Source organism: Haematobia irritans, chromosome 3 (genome assembly GCF_050003625.1).
Source record: "Haematobia irritans isolate KBUSLIRL chromosome 3, ASM5000362v1, whole genome shotgun sequence".
Taxonomy (NCBI): Eukaryota; Metazoa; Arthropoda; class Insecta; order Diptera; family Muscidae; genus Haematobia; species Haematobia irritans.
The window spans coordinates 71,367,164-71,391,557 of NC_134399.1; the positions used below are offsets into that span (position 1 = coordinate 71,367,164).

At 32.8% G+C, this 24,394-nt stretch overlaps 1 protein-coding gene across 2 annotated transcripts in view; it reads right to left on the bottom strand.

Annotated features, from left to right (window-relative positions):
- Window positions 1–24,394, bottom strand: part of SK (small conductance calcium-activated potassium channel) — a 966,885-nt gene that overhangs the window by 297,085 nt on the left and 645,406 nt on the right. The window contains exon 4 of one of the 2 annotated variants that reach the window (XM_075300451.1): window positions 21,340–21,476. In XM_075300451.1, the coding sequence (XP_075156566.1) occupies window positions 21,340–21,476 (137 nt within the window). Of the gene's footprint in view, window positions 1–21,330; window positions 21,477–24,394 lie in introns of both variants that reach the window. The other variant, XM_075300452.1, reaches the window with a different exon arrangement.

Consider the following 24,394-nt stretch of genomic DNA (forward strand, 5'->3'; position numbering starts at 1 on the left):
CAAAAGATTCGTGTCAAAATTCGACGTCTGTAAGTCAATTAGTTTGTGAGATAGAGCGTCTTTTGTTAAGCATCTTTTGTAATTGTGAAAAAAAATGGAAAAAAAGGAATTTCGTGTTTTGATAAAATATTGTTTTCTGAAGGGAAAAAATATGGTGGAAGCAAAAACTTGGCTTGATAATGAGTTTCCGCATTCTGCCCCAGGGAAATCAACAATAATTGAAAACATCAAAAAAATCCACAAAATGATTTTGAATGACCGTAAAATGAAGTTGATCGAGACAGCAGAGGCCTTAAAGATATCAAAGGAACGTGTTGGTCATATCATTCATCAATATTTGGATATGCGGAAGCTCTGTGCAAAATGGGTGCCGCGCGAACTCACATTTGACCAAAAACAACAACGTGTTGATGATTCTGAGCGGTGTTGGCAGCTGTTAACTCGTAACAGCTGCAAACGATATGTGACAATGGAAGAAACATGGCTCCATCACTACACTCCTGAGTCCAATCGACAGTCGGCTGAGTGGACAGCGACCGGTGAACCGTCTCCGAAGCGTGGAAAGACTCAAAATCCGCTTGCAAAGTAATGGCCTCTGTTTTTTGCGATGCGCATGGAATAATTTTTATCGATTATCTTGAGAAGGGAAAAACCATCAACAGTGACTATTATATGGCGTTATTGGAGCGTTTGAAGGTCGAAATCGCGGCAAAATGGCCCCGTATGAAGAAGAAAAAAGTGTTGTTCCACCAAGACAACGCACCGCGCCACAAGTCATTGAGCACGATGGAAAAAATTCATGAATTGGGCTTCGAATTGCTTCCCCACCCACCGTATTCTCCAGATCTGGCCCCCAAGCGACTTTTTCTTGTTCTCAGACCTCAAAAGGATCTCGTAGGGAAAAAATTTAGCTGCAATGAAGAGGTGATCACCGAAACTGAGGCCTATTTTGAGGCAAAACCGAAGAAGTACTACCAAAATGGTATCAAAAAATTGGAAGGTCGTTATAATCGTTGTATCGCTCTTAAAGGGAACTATGTTGAATAGTAAAAACGAATTATGACAAAAAATTCGATTTTCTTTGTTAGACCGGGGACTAATCAGCCAACCTTTAGATTCCCAATTTCAGGTAAATTGGATAAAAACTGCGGATTCTAGAAGCCCAAGAAGTAAAATAGGGATATCAGTCCATATGGGGACTATACCAAAACATGGACCGATACTCACCATTTTTGGCACACCTCTTTATGGTCCTAAAATACGTCTAGATTTCCAATTTTAAGGCAAATTGGATAAAAACTACGGTTTTAATAAGCCCAAGACCCCAAATCGGGAGGTCGGTTTATATGGGGACCATACCAAAACATAGACCGATGCTCACCATTTTTGGCACACCTCTTTATGGTTCTAAAGTACCTCTCGATTTCCAATTTCAGGTAAATTGGATAAAAACTGCGGTTTCTATAAGCTTAAGAAGTAAAATAGGGATATCGGTCTAAATGGGGACTATACCAAAACGTGGACCGATGCTCACCATTTTTGGCACACCTCTTTATGGTCCTAAAATACCTCTAGATTTCCAATTTAAGGCAAATTGGATAAAAACTACGGTTTCTATAAGCCGAAGACCCCATATCGGGAGGTCGGTTTATATGGGGACTATATCAAAACCTGGACCGATATAGCCCATCTTCGAACTTGACCTGCCTGCAGACAGAAGACTAGTTTGTGAAAAATTATAGCACGATTGCTCCATTATTGAAGACTGTAGCGTGATTACAACAGACAGGCAGACGGACATAGTTATATCGTCTTAGAATTTCTCCCTGACCAAGAATATATATACTTTATATAGTCGGAAATCGATATTTCGATGTGTTACAAACGGAATGACAAACTTATTATACCCCCGCCACCATTCTATGGTGGTGGCTATAAAAATGTATTTTAGTGCCCACAAATATGGAAAATATTTACAGTATATTTAGATTACATCCCCTACTTTAACATAACATCGAGAATTAAATCGAAACTAAGTGCTGAGTTAGAGTTCGCTGTCGTTTTCGAATGCACTCTGTAGTGGACATCGGTAGTCAAAGGGTTAATTATAATTTATAATTTGATTGCGGAAAGGAGAAGAAATAGTAATATAAAAGTCGAAAATCACCTTTTAGAAAAAAAGGATTCGAAATAGTCTTTTTGAACTCTTCAAACACGACGAATATTTTGGTCATTTGGTTAGGTTTTAACCTCTATACACCAATGTTCGCCAGAAGTTAAATGGGGAGATAGAGCCATATCAGAATATGGACCCATTTGAACCTCACTGGACACATCAAATTGTGTGGTCGAAGCAACACTACTGCAAATCGAATAAAAATGCGAATTCTTGTGCATTTTCTTAAGAAGTAAAATCGGAAGATACATGTCTCTTATGGTCTAAACATATTTCTAAGTATTTGTGTAATATTGAAATTCGATTAAACGTCTTTTAATCTTGGGAAAAATCGACTATAAAAGTCGGAAAATCGACTAAAAAGAAATGACTTAAAAAATGTAAGTTTCAAAATTTTGGAAAGGTCATCCTTTTCAAAAAATTTACCATTCCAAATTTGCAACAATATAGAAGTCGATTTTTTCATGTACAACAATAAATAATTTCTTAAGACATTTTTCTTTGAGATCGGAAATTTGGTCCGAGATAATCAGATTTGCCAGTATTTTAACCTAACCATCGATCAGTAAGTACCCAGCAAAAAAAGCGTCGCCAAAAAAGTATTGAAAATGTTACTTTTTAAATCCAAAAGTTGTGAAAAATTGCGAAGCAGAAGCGATGTCATAGGACGAATGTCCACCATTTCAAAAGCCGTTGTACTGAATTTGCATCACTTCCTAAGGTGTGACCCACTTCAGTGTTTTGGATGTGAATTACAAAAATGTGTGATATTGTGCCAAATAAATAATTTTTATAATTTTTATTGAATTCTAACACTTGTCTGAAACATTGGACCTCAAATATGTTATTTTCAAAAATTAAAATAAAGAACATCTTTGGGAGAACATTTTTGGAAGTGCTTTTAAAGTTGTGTCTTTAGAAGAACTTCCAAATTTTTTTGCTGGGTGTATATATAGCTCCATATAAACTGATTTGAGTTCTAGAGGAGCGATTTTGATCCAATAATCACGGAAAAATTTATCCAAATCGGGTCGCATTTATATATAGAACTGATTGCCAGATATACTTGAAAGCCTATAGTCGGAGCAAATTTCCAACGATTCGGTTGAAATTTGGAACGTAATATCAGTATATGCTTTCTAATAGGTTAGGTAGCAGCCCGATGTATCGGCATCACTTAGATTATTCAGTCCATTCATTCCATGATACCACAGTGGTGAACTCCTCTCTTATCATTGAGTGCTGCCCGATTCCATGTTAAGCTCAATGACAAAGAACCTCCTTTTTATAGCCGAGTGCAGTGAAACCACTTACACAGAAAAAAAATTTCCGTAGTTAAACTAACGCTAAATTTATCTTATTTTTATCGTAAAAAAAATATTTGTTAGTAGTTAAATTTTATTATTTTTTGCGAAATTTTCCACAGACCAATGAAATGTCCATTTTTTTAAGTATGTCTAAAATATTTTATGAACTAAACGTGAGTATAAAGTTCGATGACCGTATACATAAGTTCAATATGAACTAAAGCAAATGAACATTTACGTACGATTCCCAAAAATAGTAAGAATGAACTACTGTATGGTTAAAACGGCCATGATTTGGCGCCAATGATTTTCTTCTTAAATTTTAGTTCATTTCTTCTTCTATAAGAGGGTATAATTTCGTAAACTGCAGTTAAAAAGTACAACAGGGCATTACATTTTCCTGGTTTTAACAACGCTTTGGGGAAATCTCAAAATGTGAAGTAAAATTTAGTTTATAGTTTATTCTTCCTATAAAACAGTTTACTTTTTTTCTGTGTAGAGGATCTCAGAAATGTCACCAGAACTACTGAGGTGGGATAATCCACCGCTGAAAAACTTTGTGGTGGTTGGTCGAACCTGGGTTCGAACATACGACCCTGAGTATGCAAGGCGGGCATGCTAACGATTGCACCACAGTGGCTCCCTTATAAACCGATTCCCAGATTTAACTTCTTCAGCCCCATGGAACAACAAATTGCATCCTATCGGTTTGCTTCTACTATACTAACATACTACTATTCATAAATTTGCCCATGTTGGCTTATATAAGTACATAGTCTGCATTTTTGTCCATCATAGACCTACGGTCTCAATTAGAGGTGTGAGCATGACTGAAATTTCACTCACACTCACGCACATTCACGAAGCAAAATGATTATTCACTAACGCAGGCACGCTCACGCACGATACGTGTGCAAGCCTATCCCACTCACGCTCATTCACGAAATGAAAACCAGTACTCATGCACGGTTCAAGACAAATTCACGAGACTCACAACATTTTCCAAACGGAAATCAGCAGAGAGTAAATTCAAAAATATAATATAGTTCGAGAGCTAAATTAATTTCAGTTATTATACGAGTATGAATTAAATCTTGATTTTTTTCGTGAGTGTGTTTTTGCAGAAATTTTATTCACACACATTCACGAACCGATTTTATTTCTCACACACGCTCACGCACGATGTATTTATTTTAGTCCAATTCACGCACATTCACGAGAGTTGCTTTGGATTTTGTTCACGACACACGTGATTCACGCGTGTAACGAGAATTTTGTGTCACGCGCACACCTCTAGTCTCAATTATTATTTAGAAGCCAATACATTATTTATCTTTAAACGTTGGGAATGATATTTTTATACCCTCCACCATAGGATGGGGGTATATTAACTTTGTCATTCCTTGTAACACATCGTTCATTTGTAACACATCGAAATATTGCTCTAAGACCCCATAAAGTATATGTATTCTGGGTCGTGGTGAAATTCTGAGTCGATCTGAGCATGTCCGTCCGTCCGTCTGTTGAAATCACGCTAACTTCCGAACGAAACTTGGCACAAGTAGTTGTTATTGGTGTAGGTCGGATGGTATTGCAAATGGGCCATATCGGTCCACTTTTACGTATAGCCCCCATATAAACTGACCCCCAAATTTGGCTTGCGATTGCTCTAAAAGAAGCAAATTTCATCCGATCCAGCTGAAATTTGGTACATGGTGTTAGTATATGGTCTCTAACAACCATGCAAAAATTGGTCCACATCGGTCCATAATTATATATATCCCCATATAAACCGATCCCCAGATTTGACCTCCGGAGCCTCTTAGAGGAGCAAAATTCATCCGATCCGGTTGAAATTTGGTACATGGTGTTAGTATATGGTCTCTAACAACCATGCAAGAATTGGTCCATATCGGTCCATAATTATATATAGCCCCCATATAAATCGATTCCCAGATTTGTCCTCCGGAGCCTCTTGGAGGAGCAAAATTCATCCGATCCGGTTGAAATTTGGAACATGGTGTTAGAATGTGGTCTCTAACAAACACGCAAGAATTGGTCCATAATGATATATAGCTCCCATATAAACCGTTCCCCAGATTTGATCTCCGGAGCCTCTTGGAGGAGCAAAATTTATCCGATCCGGTTGAAATTTGCAACGTGGTGTTAGTATAAGGCCGCTATAACCATGCCAAAATTGGTCCATATCGGTCTGTAGTTATATATAGCCGATCCCCAATCACACAAAAATTGGTCCATATCGGTTCATAACCATGGTTGCCACTCGAGCCATAAATAATCTACCAACATTTTATTTTTATAGAAAACATTGTCAAAATGTTATTTCTATAGAAAATTTTGTCAAAATTTTATTTCTATAAAATTTTTTTTCCAAATTTTATTTCTATAGAAACTTTAAACTTAATTATATACGTATTTAATCGGCCTTTTTTAGTTTAATATATACCACGTATGGACTATGTGGTATATATTACGGTGTTAGGAAGTTTTAAGATACCTTGCCATCGGCTTCAGTAGAAGTTTCTACGCAATCCATGGTGGAGGGTACATAAGCTTCGGCCTGGCCGAACTTAAGGCCGTATATACTTGTTTTTTTTTTTGTGTAAGTCGTATACTCGGCCCATATTGTCCAATTCAAATGCTTTACAATATTTCCTCTACCAAATTGTTATGCAGGAAAAACATATTACACCCTGAGAGATATAAAAGTGGAAAGAAAAAAATCACCATAAATGATGACTGATGAATCGAAAAGCTATCATTATGATTGGAGGTCGCATTATAACTTATTCTTTAAATTTGCGATTTCTTTTTTAAAATGTATGATAGTGGATTTGCTGACTTGGTAAGATCATTGTAACGATTTTTGGTTTAAAGTATCTGGGAACACTGGATTAGACCTTCCCGAGCTTAGCACCTTTCTGCTAATTTGTTGTATGTATATTCCTCTGGAAATACATTCTATTTTCATTACAATTTTATCCAACATTATGTTCGTTAAATTCATTATTTTAAATAGATATATGTGACAAAAAGCACATTCCTTGTTTGAACGCATGTGTGACATCCCTCTAATAGTGCGCTACCTCTCCAAATATGTTGCTAATACTTTGTATATGAACTCTTATTGAAATTTTTCAAATCTCCAAAAGCTAACTCAACATACAACTGGTCAATTTGAACATAGTTGTATAGTTAAAATTTCCAAATATCCATGCTAAATTTTTGTGATGATATTATGGGAAAGTACGAACAACTACTATTCTATATTCAGATGGAGTCAAACAGCTACGTAATGCTACTTTATAATCACCTCATGTGTAAATTATTTCAAGTCTCACTCACATAGCATAAATTCATCATAAATTTACATATTTCTAAGGATAAAGTTTTCATATAGAATTTGAACATATTGTTCGAAGCATATTTTCATCTAAGGGGTTTAAAGCTACATTGAAAATGGCACTGTGTTTTGAAAGTGTTTGAAACAAAAAATGTTTTTAATAGATAAAATAAATAAATGATTAATAAGGATTTTTTAACATATCTAAAACAATTCAAGATATATGTAAGAGAAGTATAAAACTAAAAAAAAAAAAAATAATAATAAGTAGGAAAATATAAAATTAAATTTAACAATGTACACTCAAAACAAAGATTACAAATGATGGACCCAATATGGAAGTATGCGCCTTACTATTTTTGTACCACACTGTGAAACAGGGTAGTGCATATGTGTGCAAAACCCAGAAGGGAAAGAGATAAACACATGGAGTATTTGGCAATAATGCTCAGGACCGGCTCCTAAGCACGGTTGCCACTCGTGCTAAAAATAATCTACCAAAATTAGAAAAAAAATATACTACAGTCTACCATATTTAAAAAATCTTATTTTGAGGGTTTTGATCAAATTGTTGTGCTTAGTATGAAAAAAAATATATATCTTTTCTTCGAATGAATAAATGATCCCTCCTATTAGCGACAATTATTTTTTTGGTGTTGAAATATTTCTTGAACAGTAAAATGTGTTGAATTTTTAACAAGCGAAATCTTTTACTTCTACAAAAAGGTTGAACTTATCACAATGGACTTTGATTATTATGAAATAACAAAAAAAAAAACGAAATTTAAAATTTGTGAATTTTTAAAAAAAGTGAATTTAAAAAAAAAGTTGTCATAATTTTATTTCTATAGAAAATTATCTCAAAGTTCTTTGTATGGAAATTTTTCTCAAAATTATATTTCTATATAAAATTTGCTCAAAATTTTATTTATATAAAAATTTACGTAAATCTTAGTTGGGGAGGAATGTTCTGCAAAATCTACCAAATCATCCAAAATTCCACTAATCTACCAAACATAAAAACCATTTTTGGTAGAATTCTTCCAACTGTGTCGATCTAGCTTTGTCCGTCCGTCTATCTGTGAACACATTTTTGTGATCTAATATGTTGCAGTTTTAGTCCAATTGACTTCAAATTGTGGAAAAAATAGTTTTTTTTTTAAAGAAATCGTTTCAGATTAAGATATAGTTCCTATATATATCTAACGTCCGATTTAGACTCATATGATCACCGAGGCCAAAGATTTACTCCGATTTACGTGGAGTTTTGGACAAGGAGTAGAATCAACATTCTTAATATGCATGCTAAATTGTGTTGAAATCGGTTCAGATTAGATATAGCTTCAATATATGTCCCGATTTAGACTCGTGTAACTAAAGTTTTAATCCGATTTACGTGAAACTTTGCTCAGGGAGTAGAATTGACATTCTTAGTATGCATTTATATATAGCTTCAATATATATCTCTAGCCCGATTTAGACTCATATGACCACCGTAGGTCAAAATTTCACTCGGTTTTTCGATTAGGGCAAATATAACCTTGTAAATGGTCACTGCTAAGTCAAAAACTTATAAAAATTGCTCAAATTTCCTTTTTAATTTAGCGTTTTGGTAAAAAAAGCTGAACATAGACCCAATTTAACATTTAATATAGTCGGCCCAGCCCGACTTTGGACTATCCTTCCGAAAGCAAAGTTTTTATGGCTGAATACATACTTTTAAACATTTTATATATTTCATTTTACAAAGGGTTAAAGAGGTGTGGAACTTGTGTTCGTAAAAACCCAGGCTTTCCATAAGAAAGGCAGGCAAATAAATGTTAGCCTATCACCTATTGCTATGGTAGCGTTTAAATATTTAAGCCCAGCTTGTGTCTCAACTAAATTTTTTATACAAATTAATTTCTTTCTAAGTTGCTAGTGCAAACTTCGATAAAAAACTGTCTTATCGACACATAAATTTTCGTGCGAGAGGCACTATTTATAAAAGATTACATATATAATGGCTTAGCTGAATGGTAATCCTATTAAAGCTCTTCTGACAGTGGGCATAAAATTATAATCAGCAATATATTTATATACAATTGCCGAATTCGTACCACTGTGATGGAACAAATCACTACCAAAAATATGAATGTGTCCGTGAAACATGTATCAGAATCTGCCATTCTGATTCGTTCGTACATGAATGGTTACCAATGATGTGGTTGTTATTGCATTTGTGCCTTGTTGGTACTGATAACGATGGCCATGATGATGACGGTGATTCTCTGTTGAATGCCCTTATGCGAAGTCTCTCAACGAGTTTATGCATCATGAAAAACAACATCCGCCATTAACTATTTTCGAGCAAAAGATCAAAAAAAGTACAAGAACCACACACATACGGATGTACCGATATGATAAGGACTACGACCAACTAACAACCGAAGCTACTCTGTTACCATTTTAGGGATGCCACCTAAGAACTATTTTTAAATTTTCGTAGGACTTGTCCTAGCAAAACAAGAAAATAATCGTATCGTATGTTTCGATTGGAATTTGTGCTAATTTCTACTATAGACTGTCATTCACACACGAAGTGCTTAGTATATGGTGACAGTTGTGAATGTCAAGGTCTAAAACTTCTTAACATTATCTTCTTAATTGTAAGTTAGTCTATATGTAAATGGCAAATTGAATCCTACATAAGCCACATTTGTTATAGGTCGCTTTACAAAGAGATGTCTATAAATAATGATGAACCGATACGGATCAATTTTTGCATCAAAATTAGAGGGCTGTTATGTATTGCAACAAAGTAAGGCATAGTATTTTTAAATTTTATTCTTAAAAAGCAAGAAAACGATCGGAAATAACATCAAATTTTAGAATCAGTTTAGATTTGTTCGAAATGGCTATCTTTGGTACGCATTATGGTCTTCAAACACCCGAGAAAGCCACCATACGCTATACGAAAGTAGCTCTGTGATATTTTGGCTCATTCTGGGCGAAGCGTCGTCTTGAGAAATCGACACCTTGGTATTTTAAGTGCAATAGCGGACATTACGATTCGATAGCGAACCGCAAAGCTAAAGCATGATCAACGAATATTCGAAATACCGCCCGATCGACATCATACAGGTGCCGGCACATGACGGAATAAAAGGTAACGTAAAGGCAAATGAAGAGACGATAAAAGCTCGGACATATATGGAAGATAACTTAGAGAATGAAAAACCAATAGAGGCAACATGGGTATGGAAGACCTATAAGGCGACCAATGCAACAGTCAAAACGGCAACTATGGGGTGACCCAGATGAGGAAACAATTGAAGAACTACTCATGAAAAGCTGAACGAGTGTCAGGAGGATCGTGGGAAAAATTATGTGGCCTCTAGAGCTGAGAGCATATCTGTACTGAATAGGTACAGTAGAGGTGCATGCAGAGCTTGTATTGAGGATTATGAAACATTGTAACACTACCCTTGTCACTGCTCTGCCTGAACTAGGCAAAGAGTTAACCATATCGGTGATGAGCCGGGAAACAGAGACTGGAGATCCGGAAATTTTGGTAGCCATTGAATGGTAGAAATGAACCTTTCTTCTGTTGGAATACCCAAGGTCTGAGGTCGAAATGTGTGTCTGCTCAAAGCTTCAATACTGTAATTTTCCCCATAATATTCAACATTTACTTTGACTCCACGGTCAATGAATACGATTGGGGAGTATCCATCGGCTGTCCACAATTTTATTTCTATAGAAAATTTTGTCAAAATTTTATTTCTATAGAAAATTTTGTCAAAATTTTATTTCTATAGAAAATTTTGTCAAAATTGTATTTCTATAGAAAATTTTGTCAAAATTTTATTTCTATAGAAAATTCTGCCAAAATTTTATTCCTATAGAAAATTTTGTCAAAATTTTATTTCTATAGAAAATTTTGTCAAAATTTTATTTCTATAGAAAATTTTGTCAAAATTTTATTTCTACAGAAAATTTTGTCAAAATTTTATTTCTATAGAAAATTTTGTCAAAATTTTATTTCTATAGAAAATTTTGTCAAAATTGTATTTCTATAGAAAATTTTGTCAACATTTTATTTCTATAGAAAATTTTGTCAAAATTTTATTTCTATAGAAAATTTTGTCAACATTTTATTTCTATAGAAAATTTTGTCAACATTTTATTTCTATAGAAAATTTTGTCAAAATTTTATTTCTATAGAAAATTTTGTCAAAATTTTATTTCTATAGAAAATTTTGTCCAAATTTTTTTTTATAGAAAATTTTGTCCAAATTTTTTTTTATAGAAAATTTTGTCCAAATTTTATTTCTAGAGAAAATTTGATCAAAATTTTATTTCTATAGAAAATTTTGTCAAAATTTTATTTCTATAGAAAATTTTGTCAAAATTTTGTTTCTAGAGAAAATTATGTAAAAATTTTATTTCTATAGAAAATTTTGTCAAAATTGTATTTCTATAGAAAATTTTGTCAAAATTTTATTTCTATAGAAAATTCTGTCAAAATTTTATTGCTATAGAACATTTTGTCAAAATTTTATTTCTATAGAAAATTTTGTCAAAATTTTATTTCTATAGAAAATTTTTTCCAAATTTTATTTCTATAGAAAATTTTTTCCAAATTTTATTTCTTTGGAAAATTTTGTCAAAATTTTTTTTGTATAGAAAATTTTGTCAAAATTTTATTTCTATAGAAAATTTTGTCAAAACTTTATTTCTTTAGAAATTTTTTTCCAAATTTTATTTCTATAGAAAATTTTGTCAAAATTTTTTTTCTAGAGAAAATTTTGTCGAAATTTTATTTCTATAGAAATTTTTGTCAAAAAATTTACCATTTCCCAGCAAAAAAGCGTCGCCAAAAAAGTAGCGGAAATGTTCTTTTTGGATCCGGAAGTGGTGCAAAATTGGCGCAGAAGCGATGAATTTAACATGGGCTTATCATCCCAGCAAAAAAAGCGTCGCCAAAAAAGTAATGAAAATGTTCTTTTTGAATCCGGAAGTGGTGCAAAATTGACGCAGAAGCGATGAATTTAACATGGGCTTGTCGTAGGACGTATGTTCACCATTTCAACAGCCGCTGCACTGAATTTGCATCACGTCGTTAGGTGTGATCCGAATTCAATGTTTTGGATGTAAATTAAAAAATTCTGTGATATTTTGTAAAATAAATAATTTTTATAATTGTTTATAATTTTTAATAGATTCTAATGCTTGTCAGATACGTTTGACCTCAAGTATTTTCAAAAGTTTACAATTTTTCAGATTGGATTTAGCATTTTTTGTTTCGACAAAATTTAAATGATTTGTGCCATTTTATGAATTCTTACTCTCTTTTTAACCTATTTGAAACTAAAAAAGTTAAAATTACCCATTAAAAGTACCCAGCAAACAAAATTGGAAGTTCTTCCAAAGGCACAACTTTAAAAGCACTTCTAGAAGATGTACCCCAATGATGTTCTTTATTTTAACTACCCAGGAAGTTTTTTAATTCAATTTTTTATAACTTGGTTTTTTCACACTTTTAATGGGTACTTTTAACTTTTTTGTTTCAAATACGTTAAAAACGGAGTAAGAATTCATAAAATTATACAAATCATTTAAATCTTTTCGAAAAAAATGCTAAATCCAATCTGAAAAAATTGTGAATTTTTGAAAATATTTAAGGTCAAACGTTTCCGACAAGCGTTAGAATCAATTAAAAATTATAAAAAATTACAAAAATTATTTATTTGACAAAATATCACAGAAGTTTTTACTTTACATCCAAAACATTGAATTTGGATCACACCTAAAGAAGTGATGCAAATTCAGTGCAACGGCTGTTGAAATGGATGACTTCCGTCCTATGACAAGCCCATGTTAAATTCATCGCTTCTGCGTCAATTTTGCACCACTTCCGGATCCAAAAAGAACATTTTCATTACTTTTTTGGCGCTTTTTTTGCTGGGTATGAAAAAACCAAGTTATAAAAAATTGAATTAAAAGAACTTCCAGGGTAGTTAAAATAAAGAACATCATTGGGAGTGCATCTTCTGAAAGTGCTTTAAAGTTGTGCCTTTGAAAGAACTTTCAAAATTTTTTGCTGGGATAGGACGGATGTCCACCATTTCAACAGCCGTTGCACTGAATATGCATCACTTCTTTAGATGTGATCCGAATTCAGTGTTTTGGATGTGAATTAAAAAATTTTGTGGCATTTTGACAAATAATTAATTATTATGATTTTTAATGCAATCTAACGCTTGTCTGAAACCCTTGACTCAAATATTTTCAAAATTTTGCAATTTTTCTAGAATGAATTTGGAAAAAATTTCGACAAAATTTAAACAATCTATACCATTGTATTAATCCTTACTCTGTTTTTAAAATATTTGAAACAAAAAATATTAAAATTGCCCTTTAAAAGTATGAAAAAATCGAGTTATAAAAAATTGAATTAAAAGAACTTCCTGAGTAGTTAAAATAAAGAACATTTCTGGAAGGACATTTTTGGAAGTGCTTTTTAAGTTGTGCCTTTAGAAGTACTTCCATTTGTTTTGCTGGTTTCTGGTAGAATTCTACGAACTTAGGGAACCGTGGTTAGAAACCATATAGTGAAACCACGTACCAAATTTCAACCGGGATGGATGAAATTTGCTTCCCTAAGAGGCTCAAATGAATGGGGGTGTATATGAGGCTATACATAAAAGTGGTCCAATATGGCCCATTTGCAATACCATCCTACCTATATCAATATTAATAAACTCCCATCCCATGGTGGAGGTTATAAAATCTATTGCCCCAGCATGTCATGGCGTGCCAGAGTCGATATACAAAACAATTCATATTTGTATGCAATTTTTTCTTTTTATGATATCCCTAAGCAAAATGTGTGTTGTGAAAATTCACACTTTTGGTCCATTTACCATAGTATTTGTCTGTTGTCCTTATCCACCTCTTAACATTTGACGTTGTGGCAAAAACTTCATGCATGTATGTGGCTTTTCACATCCTCACGTTTTCTGTTTTTGGTCGTGTATTTTGTTTTTTTTTTTTTTTTGTTAAAGGTTTAAGTTCGCAATTGTGGTGGGTGCTTGCAGAAGGAGTCAAATATTCTGGCAACGTGCGTTTCAAACTAAATATGGTGGAAAATAGTTACCACACTGGTACGATGATATGGCGAATGACTAGAATTGTTAAAGTGAACCTATAACAGGCCTACTGGAAAGTCTGCAGTTTAATGTTAGAAAAAATTTCGTTTTTTTATGTTAGCCTGATATGAATGCAGGTTGGTTATTCGTTCAAATTAACTTTTCGATTATTAACATTTTCTATTATTAAAATTTTCACAAAAAGTGAAATGGGAACAATTTTTTTGTTCTTCATTTTTATACCCTCCACCATAGGATGGGTGGTATATTAACTTTGTCATTCCGTTTGTAACACATCGAAATATTGCTCTAAGACCCCATAAAGTATATATATTCTAGATCGTGGTGAAATTCTGAGTCGATCTAAGCATGTCCGCCCGTCTGTTGAAATCACGCTAACTTGCGAACGAAACAAGCTATCGACTTGAAACTTGGCACAAGTAGTTGTTATCAGTGTTACCGTTGGAAATGTTGAAAAAGTCGCAAAAAACGTCGCATATTCAAAAAAAAAGGTCGCACCAAAAAGTCGCATAATGATAAAAAAAGCCGCTTACATGTTACAAAAAATGTTCTATAAAACAATACAAAAACAATAAGGGAACAGCCCCTTTAACATATTTTACCAACTTATTGTAACATAAAATCCAGTAAAACGTAATCTTGCAAGATAGTAAAAATGGATTTTTTTATCTTTCCTAAAATTAGCAAAAATGTATGTGTAGTACCAGTTTACCATCAGCCAATTTATTGCTTTTAAAGCAAATAAAAAAATAAACCTATTTATTTTTTATACTACACTTCTAATTGACTCTGTGAAATATATTGCACGTATGATTTGCTTATGAACAAATCTTGCAAGTTTTTACTGGCAAAAACAATCCCTAGCAAAAGGTTAGGTTAGGTTAAAGTGGCAGCCCGATTAAATTTCAGGCTCACTTAGACTATTCAGTCCATTGTGATACCACATTTAACTATTACATATGGGCACTTCTAGTCTTAACCACTGAACCTTCTCTATTATTTACTTTTGTGGAACCAACCAGATTGCTCCAAAAACATTAACAAACTGCTTAAGTTAACGTTTTTCCTAAAATTCGCTTATGCCTTACACAAAAAGCAGGACACTCACACAAGAGGTGTTTAATTGATTCCTTTTCCTCCACGTCATGACAGCTTATACAATAGTCATTATACTTCGCACCTATAGTTTTTGCAAATTCGCCTATCAGGCAGCGACCCGTTATAGCAGATATTAGGAGTGCTATCTGACGCCTTGAGAACACTAGCATATCTAGTGTGCGGTTTAAGTTTAAATGGGGCCATATTTGCTTGGTGTCGTTACAACCCTTGCAATTTTCCCATCGAATATTGGCCATCATAACAGCCTTCTCACGCAGTAAGAGCTTGCAGGTGGCCAGAGGCATACCAACAGATTCTAGTTCCCCTGGAATATGTAAGGTAGTTCCTAGCCTTGCTAACACATCTGCTTCACAGTTCCCCGTATGTTCCTATGACCAGGCACCCATATTATGTGAGTGTTGTACTGCTCAGCCATCTCGTTGAGAGATTTGCGGCAGTCTATGGCCGTTTTTGAGTTAAGGAACACAGAGTCCAAAGATTTTATTGTAGGTTGACTGTCTGAGTATATATTAATGCCAATATTTGTTGGAACATTACTTCTCAGCCAATTCACCACCTCTCTTATTGCCAATATTTCAGCCTGAAAAACACTACAGTGATTAGGTAATCTTTTCGCTATTCAAATTTCCAGATCTTTAGAATATACTCCGAACCCCACTTGTCCATTCAATTTGGAGCCATCAGTATAGAAATCTATATATATTTTATTCCCCGGGGTCTGTGTACACCACGCCTCACTGTTGGGAATTAGAGTTTCAAACTTTTTGTCGAAAAGTGGTTTTGCCAGGGTGTAATCCACTACGTTAGGCACATCTGGCATTACTTTGAGGACCGAACTATGACCGTACATTTTTTCCGACCACAGCGATAGCTCGCGCAACCGCACAGCCGTTGTTGCAGCTGACTGTTTGGCCAAAATGTCTAAAGGCAATAGATGTAGCATGACATTAAGGGAGTCTGTTCCTGTCTTACTAAATGCGCCTGAGATACATAAGCTCGCCATACGCTGAACTTTATCTAAACAAGTCGGTTCCAGAAGTGCCGGCCACCAGACTACAACACCATATAGCATTATAGGTCTAACCACTGCCGTGTATAGCCAATGCACAATTTTTGGTCTTAGTCCCCACTTTTTCCCTATTGCCTTTTTGCACGAGTACAAAGCTACCGTGGCTTTTCTCGTCCTCTCTTCAATATTAAGCCTAAAATTCACCTTCCTGTCCAAAATAACGCCAAGGTATTTTGCACACTCACCAAAGGGAATTTCAGTACCCCCTAAGGAAATGGGCCTAACCGTGGGAGTTTTGCAATCTTTGCAGTACATGACTATTTCTGTCTTTGCTGGATTTACACCAAGACTCTCTGTATAATATCTCTGATTGTGGATGGGAATTTTCCCATGACTGCTAGCGCCACATCATCTGCGTATGCCACCACTTTTATCCTTTCTTTTTCTAGAGAAACCAGAAGGTTGTTTATAGCAACATTCCAAAGAAGAGGTGATAGCACTCCTCCTTGGGAAGTGCCTCTGTTCACATACCTTTGTATGTTTGCTTGCCCTAGTGTGGCTGAAATACGTCTCTTTATTTAGTATCCCTAGCAAAAACTTGCAACTTCTCTATTTCTCAAATGTCACATTTGATCGTCCTCTGGATTAGAGGTGTGCACCTGACACGAAATTGTCCTGAATCAATAAAATTTTCGTGACTCACCCGTGAGTCGTGCGTGAGTTACGAAAATAATTTCTTCGTGAGTGTGCGTGAGTAACGAATTTCGGAAAATACGCTCACGAAAAAATCCCGCCCACGGATAAAAGTATAAAACGCTTACGAAATGAATTTATTTACAATTTATTGACACCTGGGATGCTAAGAGTTTAATAACGCTCTCGATTTTAATCATGCTCATGTTTTCAAACATGCCCCTAAGGTAAATTAGTGATAAAATTATTCGTGAGTCACGACATTTTTCGTGTATTTTTCCTGAGTCACGGTATTTTTCGTGAGTCACGACATTTCGTGGCTGAGTACAAATTTTCTTTTCGAGAGTGTGCGTGAGTCCTACCAAACAATATCGTGAGTGATTTTGCGTGAGTAATATTTTTACGTCGTGAGTGTGCGTGAGTACAATATTACTCACGTGCACACCTCTACTCTGGATCCCTTTTGCTGATTAATGAGTGTTTATATGGGCAACTCAATGACAATATGGGCAACTCAATGACAATTGAACTCCTGTAAATAGTACAAATGGCGTTTCATATTGCGGTGAAGTTCATGGAGACGCTTTGAAGCACTCAGCATCCACATCTGAAACACATATTGTTGTACACACAAAAAAATTTCTCGAAAATTTTTCCAATTAAAATTTTAATTGAGTTTTAAAAAATATTCCATTAAAAAATTAATTGATTCAACAATTTTTTTAATTGAAACAAAAATCAATCACAAAAATAATAGTATCAATTAATTTTTTAATTGGGTCAATTAACTTTTTAATTGACCTTCAATTAATTTTTTAATTGATACTATCACTTCTGTGATTGAAGACATTTCAATTAAAAATTAATTGGATCAATTAATTTCGTGATTGAATCAAAAAAAAAAAAAAATTTTGTGTGTAGGGTCCAAAACATAAAAATAAAAATTGCTTCAAACCGAAGCACTTCGCACGCATGCGACGAAAGTCACACATTTTGCATATTTTAAAAAAGTCGCATGACGTCAGAAAGGTTGCAAAATTCGACTGAAGTCGCACAACGGTAACAATGGTTGTTATTGGTGTAGGTCGGATGGTATAGCAAATGGGCCATATCGGACCACTTTTACGTATAGCCCCCATATAAACCGACGCTCAGATTTGGCTTGCGGAGCCTCTTGGAGGAGCAAAATTCATCCGATCCGGTTGAACTTTGGTACATGATGTTAGTATATGGTCTCTCACAACCATGCAAATCGGTCCATAACCCAAACCAAATCGGTCCATAATTATATATAGCCCCCATATAAACCGGTCCCCAGATTTGGCTTGCGGAGCCTCTAAGAGAAGCAAATTTCATCCGATCCGGCTGAAATTTGGTACATGGCGTTAGTATATGGTCTCTAACAGCTATGCAAAAATTGGTCCACATCGGTCTATTTTGTCAAAATTTTATTACTACAGAAAATCTTGTCAAAATTTTATTACTATACAAAATTTTGTCAAAATTTTATTACTATACAAAATTTTGTCAAGATTATATTTCTATAGAAAATTTTGTCAAAATTTTATTTCTATAAAAAATTCGGTCAACATTTTATTTCTATACAACATTTTGTCAAGATTTTATTTCTATAGAAAATTTTGTCAAACTGAATTATTTACGTAGTTAATCGGCCTTTTTTGCTTAATATATACCCCGTATGGACTAACTTACAATTGAGAACACGGTGTTAAGAAGTTTTAAGATGCCTTGCCATCGGCAAGTGTTACCGCAACCCAAGTAAAGTGATTGTGGATGACAGTCTTTAGTACAAGTTTCTATGCAATCCATGGTGGAGGGTACATAAGATTCGGCCTGGCCGAACTAAATTTCTTTATCCAAATGAACTTCCTAGGCACGACTTCTAAAGCAATGCAAAGGATCCCAAAATGGAGTACGTGCTGGTATTTTACCTGTAACAACCATTAAACCATTCGGTTCATAATTATATAAAGCCCTCATAAAAACCGATCCCTAAATTTGATATTTGGAGTCTCATGGAGGAACAAATTTCATGCAATCCCGTTGAAATTTGGCCCTCTAATTACCGTTCAAATAGGTTCTTAGGTCACATGGATGTATCGCGTGGGCTTACTGTAAATTGTTAAAACGGAACTAGTTCGCTACGAACGACACATGACTAATAAGCTCGGTGTCAATTTCTTTTTGTTGATGTTTGTCATGAATACCAATAATCAAAATAAATACCAATAATGAAAATTAAAATATTTATCTTATTTACCCGAAACTGAGTTTTTCTTCTATATATCTTATATTGGTGAGAATTTTCTGCCTTTGCGAGTTTTTAGGCATTTTGGAGATGCAGTAGGTTAGGTTAGGTGGCAGCCCGATGTATCAGGCTCACTTAGACTATTCATACCATTGTGATACCACATTGGCGAACTTCTCTCTTATCACTGAGTGCTGCCCGATTCCATGTTAAGCTCAATGACAAGGGACCTCCTTTTTATAGCCGAGTCCGAACGGCGTTGCACATTGCAGTGAAACCACTTAGAGAAGCTCTGAGGTGGGATAATCCACCGCTGAAAAACTTTTTGGTGTTCGGTCGATGCAGGAATCGAACCTACGACCTTGTGTATGCAAGGCGGGCATGCTTACCATTGCACCACGGTGGCTCCTTTGAGATGCAGTAAATACCACAACAATTTCTGCATATGGAATGTACAAAACTTTGTATATTTGTATTAAGGCTTGCATTGCTGGTCATTGCGCTATGCATATGGGTCTTATCAAATTTAACCCAAAACTTAAGTGACATAGAACGCCAAAAATATTGTATGGAAATCGACAATACCACACACAAAAAATTTTTTTTCTGATTCAATCACCAAATTAATTGATCCAATTAATTTTTTAATTGAAATGTCTTCAATCACGAAAATGATAGTATCAATCACAGTTTTAATTGGGCATAGAAAAAAATCTTGATTAAAAAATTAATTGATTTTTTCAGCAAATTTCAATTAATTTTTTAATTGATTCAATTAAAAATTTAATTGATGTTGATTGCAAAACTCAATTAATTTATTAATTAAAAAAGGTAACTATTTTTAATTACTTTCTGAATTGGCTTAGGGGTTTTATTTGGATTAACAAATGATTGTTTGAAATACATTTTTAATTAGTCTTCCGAATTAGATTAAAAAGTTAATTGTATCAATTAATTTTTTAATTACAAATTTTAAAATTTTCAATCATTGACTTAATTAACTTAATGTTTCTATCATGATTAAAAAGTTAATTGTATCAATTAATTTATTAATTGAAAAAATTTTCAACTTCAATTAACTTTTTAATTGGAAATATTTTGGTGATATTTTTTTCTGTGCAAGTTTGTATATTTTTGGAAAGTAACTTACTATTGCGCCCATTTAGATTATGAAAATAAACTCCAATTACCTTTTTGGGATTGTGTTTCGTTTTCGAGTGAAGCCTATTTTCGTATTTTGGGATTTGCCAATGGTAGCAACAACACTATGACAATTCCCAAGAGATTTGTACTCAGTAAAATATTTTTTAATTTTAGTTTAATATTTTTCTTAAAACTTCATATTTTTTTCCATCAGTTAGGGTTCAATTTCACACTGTCTTTTAAATAAAAAAGAGAAAATGAATCCTAATTTAATTTTGGAGTCCATTTCCATGCTTCAGTTACATTTTGCTTGGGTTCATTTTTCAATTTCATTTGAGTTTTGGGCCTCATTTTCCTTCGCTCCTGGTCATAAAAATACTTGAGATGAATGAGATAATTAATTTTTCTTGTCACGTACATTTCACTACAATTAATTTATTTTGTATTAGAAAAAAAAAATCTGTTCTTGACATTGGAGACAAAAATCTCTTGTTTACCCTTTGGTCTCTTTACTGTCATTATATCATAAGAGTATCATATTGTCTAGTTTTTTTTCTTGCTGTCATTCTAAATGAACATCAAACATACAATTATTCTATTGTAAAATGAATAAAGAAGCATAGGATAAATACATAGTTGTTAATTTAAAACTAATCGATTGTCAATTGAGAGTCCTTAGTATTGTTCTAATACTACTATTGAGCTTGTAAAAAGGATATACGATTAGCAAATGACAAAAACACATACTACACTAATGCAATTTACGATAAATGTTATGGTATGACCATGGTATACTAGTATTGGTGTATAAGTATGTGAGCATGATAAGTGGTAAATGCTTGAAAACAGAAAATTTACCATATAAAAGGATCTCAAAGGATATCTAGGTATAAGACCACACATATGCTACACATTTTCTGTTCACTTAACCCACAAACACACACTCACACGCCCTTACATATTCATACACTATATAGCACTACATTTACATACTAATGCCATTTAGTTTTTAAAAGAACTAAATTCTTTTTATTTCTACCATCTAAAAATGATAGTTTTTTTTGTTAGCATGGACTTTGGACACGGGTATACATACATTTCATACCTTGGGTAGTCGGTGTTTATACCAACTAACGCCTCTGCTGCTTCTTCGTTGCATCCTGATGAGATCTGTTCCCGATTCGCAATGGAAGGTGTTTTCATCGAGCCAGGAATTGAAAGAGTGGATGCTGGTTTGCGGAGCTGTAAAATTGTCGGAGAATAAATAAAAATAAATTCATATTTAGTATGGAGCTTGATAATAGAAGGAGAAGAAAACAATCTCTTTAAGGTTATAAATTTCAATAGGGTGTCAAAAGGGGCTAATGGTGATTTAATATCAAATCTACAGTACTTAGGTGATTTTAAAATAACCAAAATCCATATACTTATACAGTCTAAAAACTTTTGTAAAATATATAGTCCAATAATATTCAGATTTATTTTTGTGCTCATTCTCGCATATCATCATTGAGTGCTTGTTTTGTAAAACTACTGAGATACCAACTGTAGCTTTGTTTTTCATAAAATATTCATTAAAATAAAAAAAAAATAAAAAAAAGTAAAACATATAAACTATATTGCAAATTATAATAAAGACATAAAATATTTCATTACATGCCAATGCACACCTAAAATATAATTAAATGCTTTATAAAAAAATTATTTCTTGATAGTTATTAAAAAAATTGATTTCATATATTTCTGTTAATTTATATATAAACGGAATTTCCATCAGGAACAGGGAAATTTTCCTGGATTTTTTTGAACTTTACGTTTTATTTTCAACCATAAAAAGATTTTGTAATTTTGAACAGTGAAAAATTCTAAGAAAATATAATAATGTCCGCCCGTCTGTCTGGTGTAATCACACTAAAGTCTCAAATATTTAACTAAGCCATCATACTGAAATTTAGCACTGACTCAATTTTTCTCTGCAGTAGGTTATTCCTAGGTAGTCCCCTATAAAAATCGTACACCTTATTTGACTTCTTGATTATGAAGATGCCGCAATTTTCATTCGATTTGTTTAAAATTGAAAACCTTATGTTATTTTGTGATCAAATATAGTGTGTGTTTGGTCCAGAATTAATAAAATGGTTGTAAAAGAATCATTTGCAGCAAAAAAGTGGTGGAACACTAACCAAGAAACAACCACAAAACCAAGCACAATTAATTACTAATTAATTATTTTTAAAATTTGAATCGTTCTTTTCTATAGAATTTTGTAATCGTCTTTTAAAAGGGAAACATTAGTAAGCCAACAAAATATTATTAGATACATTTCATCCAAATTTGAAATTAATCGCTAACCGTGATACCCCAATTGTCGTATAACACTTAATTTTCTGTGCATACTTTCAGCGATACAAAGGCCCCCAATAAAACGTTATAGTTTAGGGCGACTAAACTCAAATATGTGTTAGAGCACAACACAAGTTCACCGTATAAAAGCATTTATAGAAAAAGTAGGAGAAAATGTGAAAAATTGGAGCAATAAGGTAAGAAAAAATTGCCAGTGTAATGCTCTTCTAGATATAAACTTTATCTTCGCTTTACAAAATGTTTGAGTTGCTATATAAACATCCTTTGCTTTACGCAATTTTTTAATGATTTAATGATTCAAATTAATGGCAAATAAAATAATGGTAATTTCTAAAATATAGTTGAAAGTTGTACCGATCTATTTATAGGAAGACATGAGATTTGTGATGAAATATTTTCTAGGGTTATTTAAAACGTCCTTATTTGAAACTGAAAGTCGAAAAAGCTAAGAAAAAATTTGTATTTTATTTTTTTTTTCTTACTTTTATACTCTTCATCGTGATAGTATACCCCTATCACGGTTGCCACCCCTATCACGGTTGATAGTATACCCCTATCACGAGCCAAAAGTAATCTATCAAAAATTGGAGAGTATTTCACCAAAAAATATCCAAACAAACAAAATCGTTTTATTTCTATAGAAAATTTTGTCAACATTTTATTTATTATTTTTTTTTATTTTAATTTTATAGAAAAATTTGTCCAAGTTTTATTTGTATAGGATGTTTTTTTTTCAAAAATTATTTCTATAGAAAATTTTGTCAAAATTTTATTTCTATAGAAAATTTTGTCAAAATTTTATTTTAATAGAAAATGTTGTCAAAATCTTATTTCTACAGAAAATTTTGTCAAAATTTTACTACTATGGAAAATTTTGTCAAGACTTTATTCCTATGGAGAATTTTTTTAAATTTTTTTTCTATAGAAAAATTTGTCAAAATTTTATTTTTATAGAAAATTTTGTCAAAATGTAATTTCGATATAATTTTTTTTTTTCAAAATGTTATCTCTATAGGAAATTTTGTCAAAATTTTATTTCTAGAGAATTTTTTTCAAAAATTTATTTCTATAAAAGATTTTGCAAAATTTAATTTTTATAGAAAACTTCTATAGAAAAATTTGTCAAAGTTTTACTTCTATAGAATTTGTTTCAAAAATTTATTTCTATAAAAAATTTTGCAAAATTTTATTTCTATAGAAAATCTTTAAAATTTTATTTCTATATAAATTTTATATTTTATCTTTATAGAAAATTTTGTCAATTTTTATCCAAATGTTATTTCTATAAAAAATTTTGTCAAAATTATATTTCTATAGAAAATGTTTCCTATGGTTTTATTTCTATAGAATATTTTATCAAAATTTTATTTTTGTAGAACATTTTGTCAAAATTTTATATATGTAGAAAATTCTTTCAAAAATTTTATTTCTGTAGAAAATTTTGTCAAAACTTTATGTCATTAGAAAAGTTTGTCAACATTTTATTTCATTGAAAGTTTTGTCACAATTTTATTTCTATAGAAAATTTTGGCAACATTATATTTCTAAAGAAAATTTTGTCAACATTTTATCTCTACAGAAAATTTTGCCAAAATTTGATTTCTATCTAAAATTGTGTCAGTTTATTTTTATAGGAAAGTTTTATTTCTATAGGAAATTTTGTAACACAACGAAATATTGGTCTCAGATTCAGTCTTCTTCGTTGTTTTTTTCTTTTGCAATTTCGATTTGATTTCTTAAGAAAATAGACGCCGCTACCTTCTAACAAAGTTAATGTAAATGTATTTTAGGTCTAT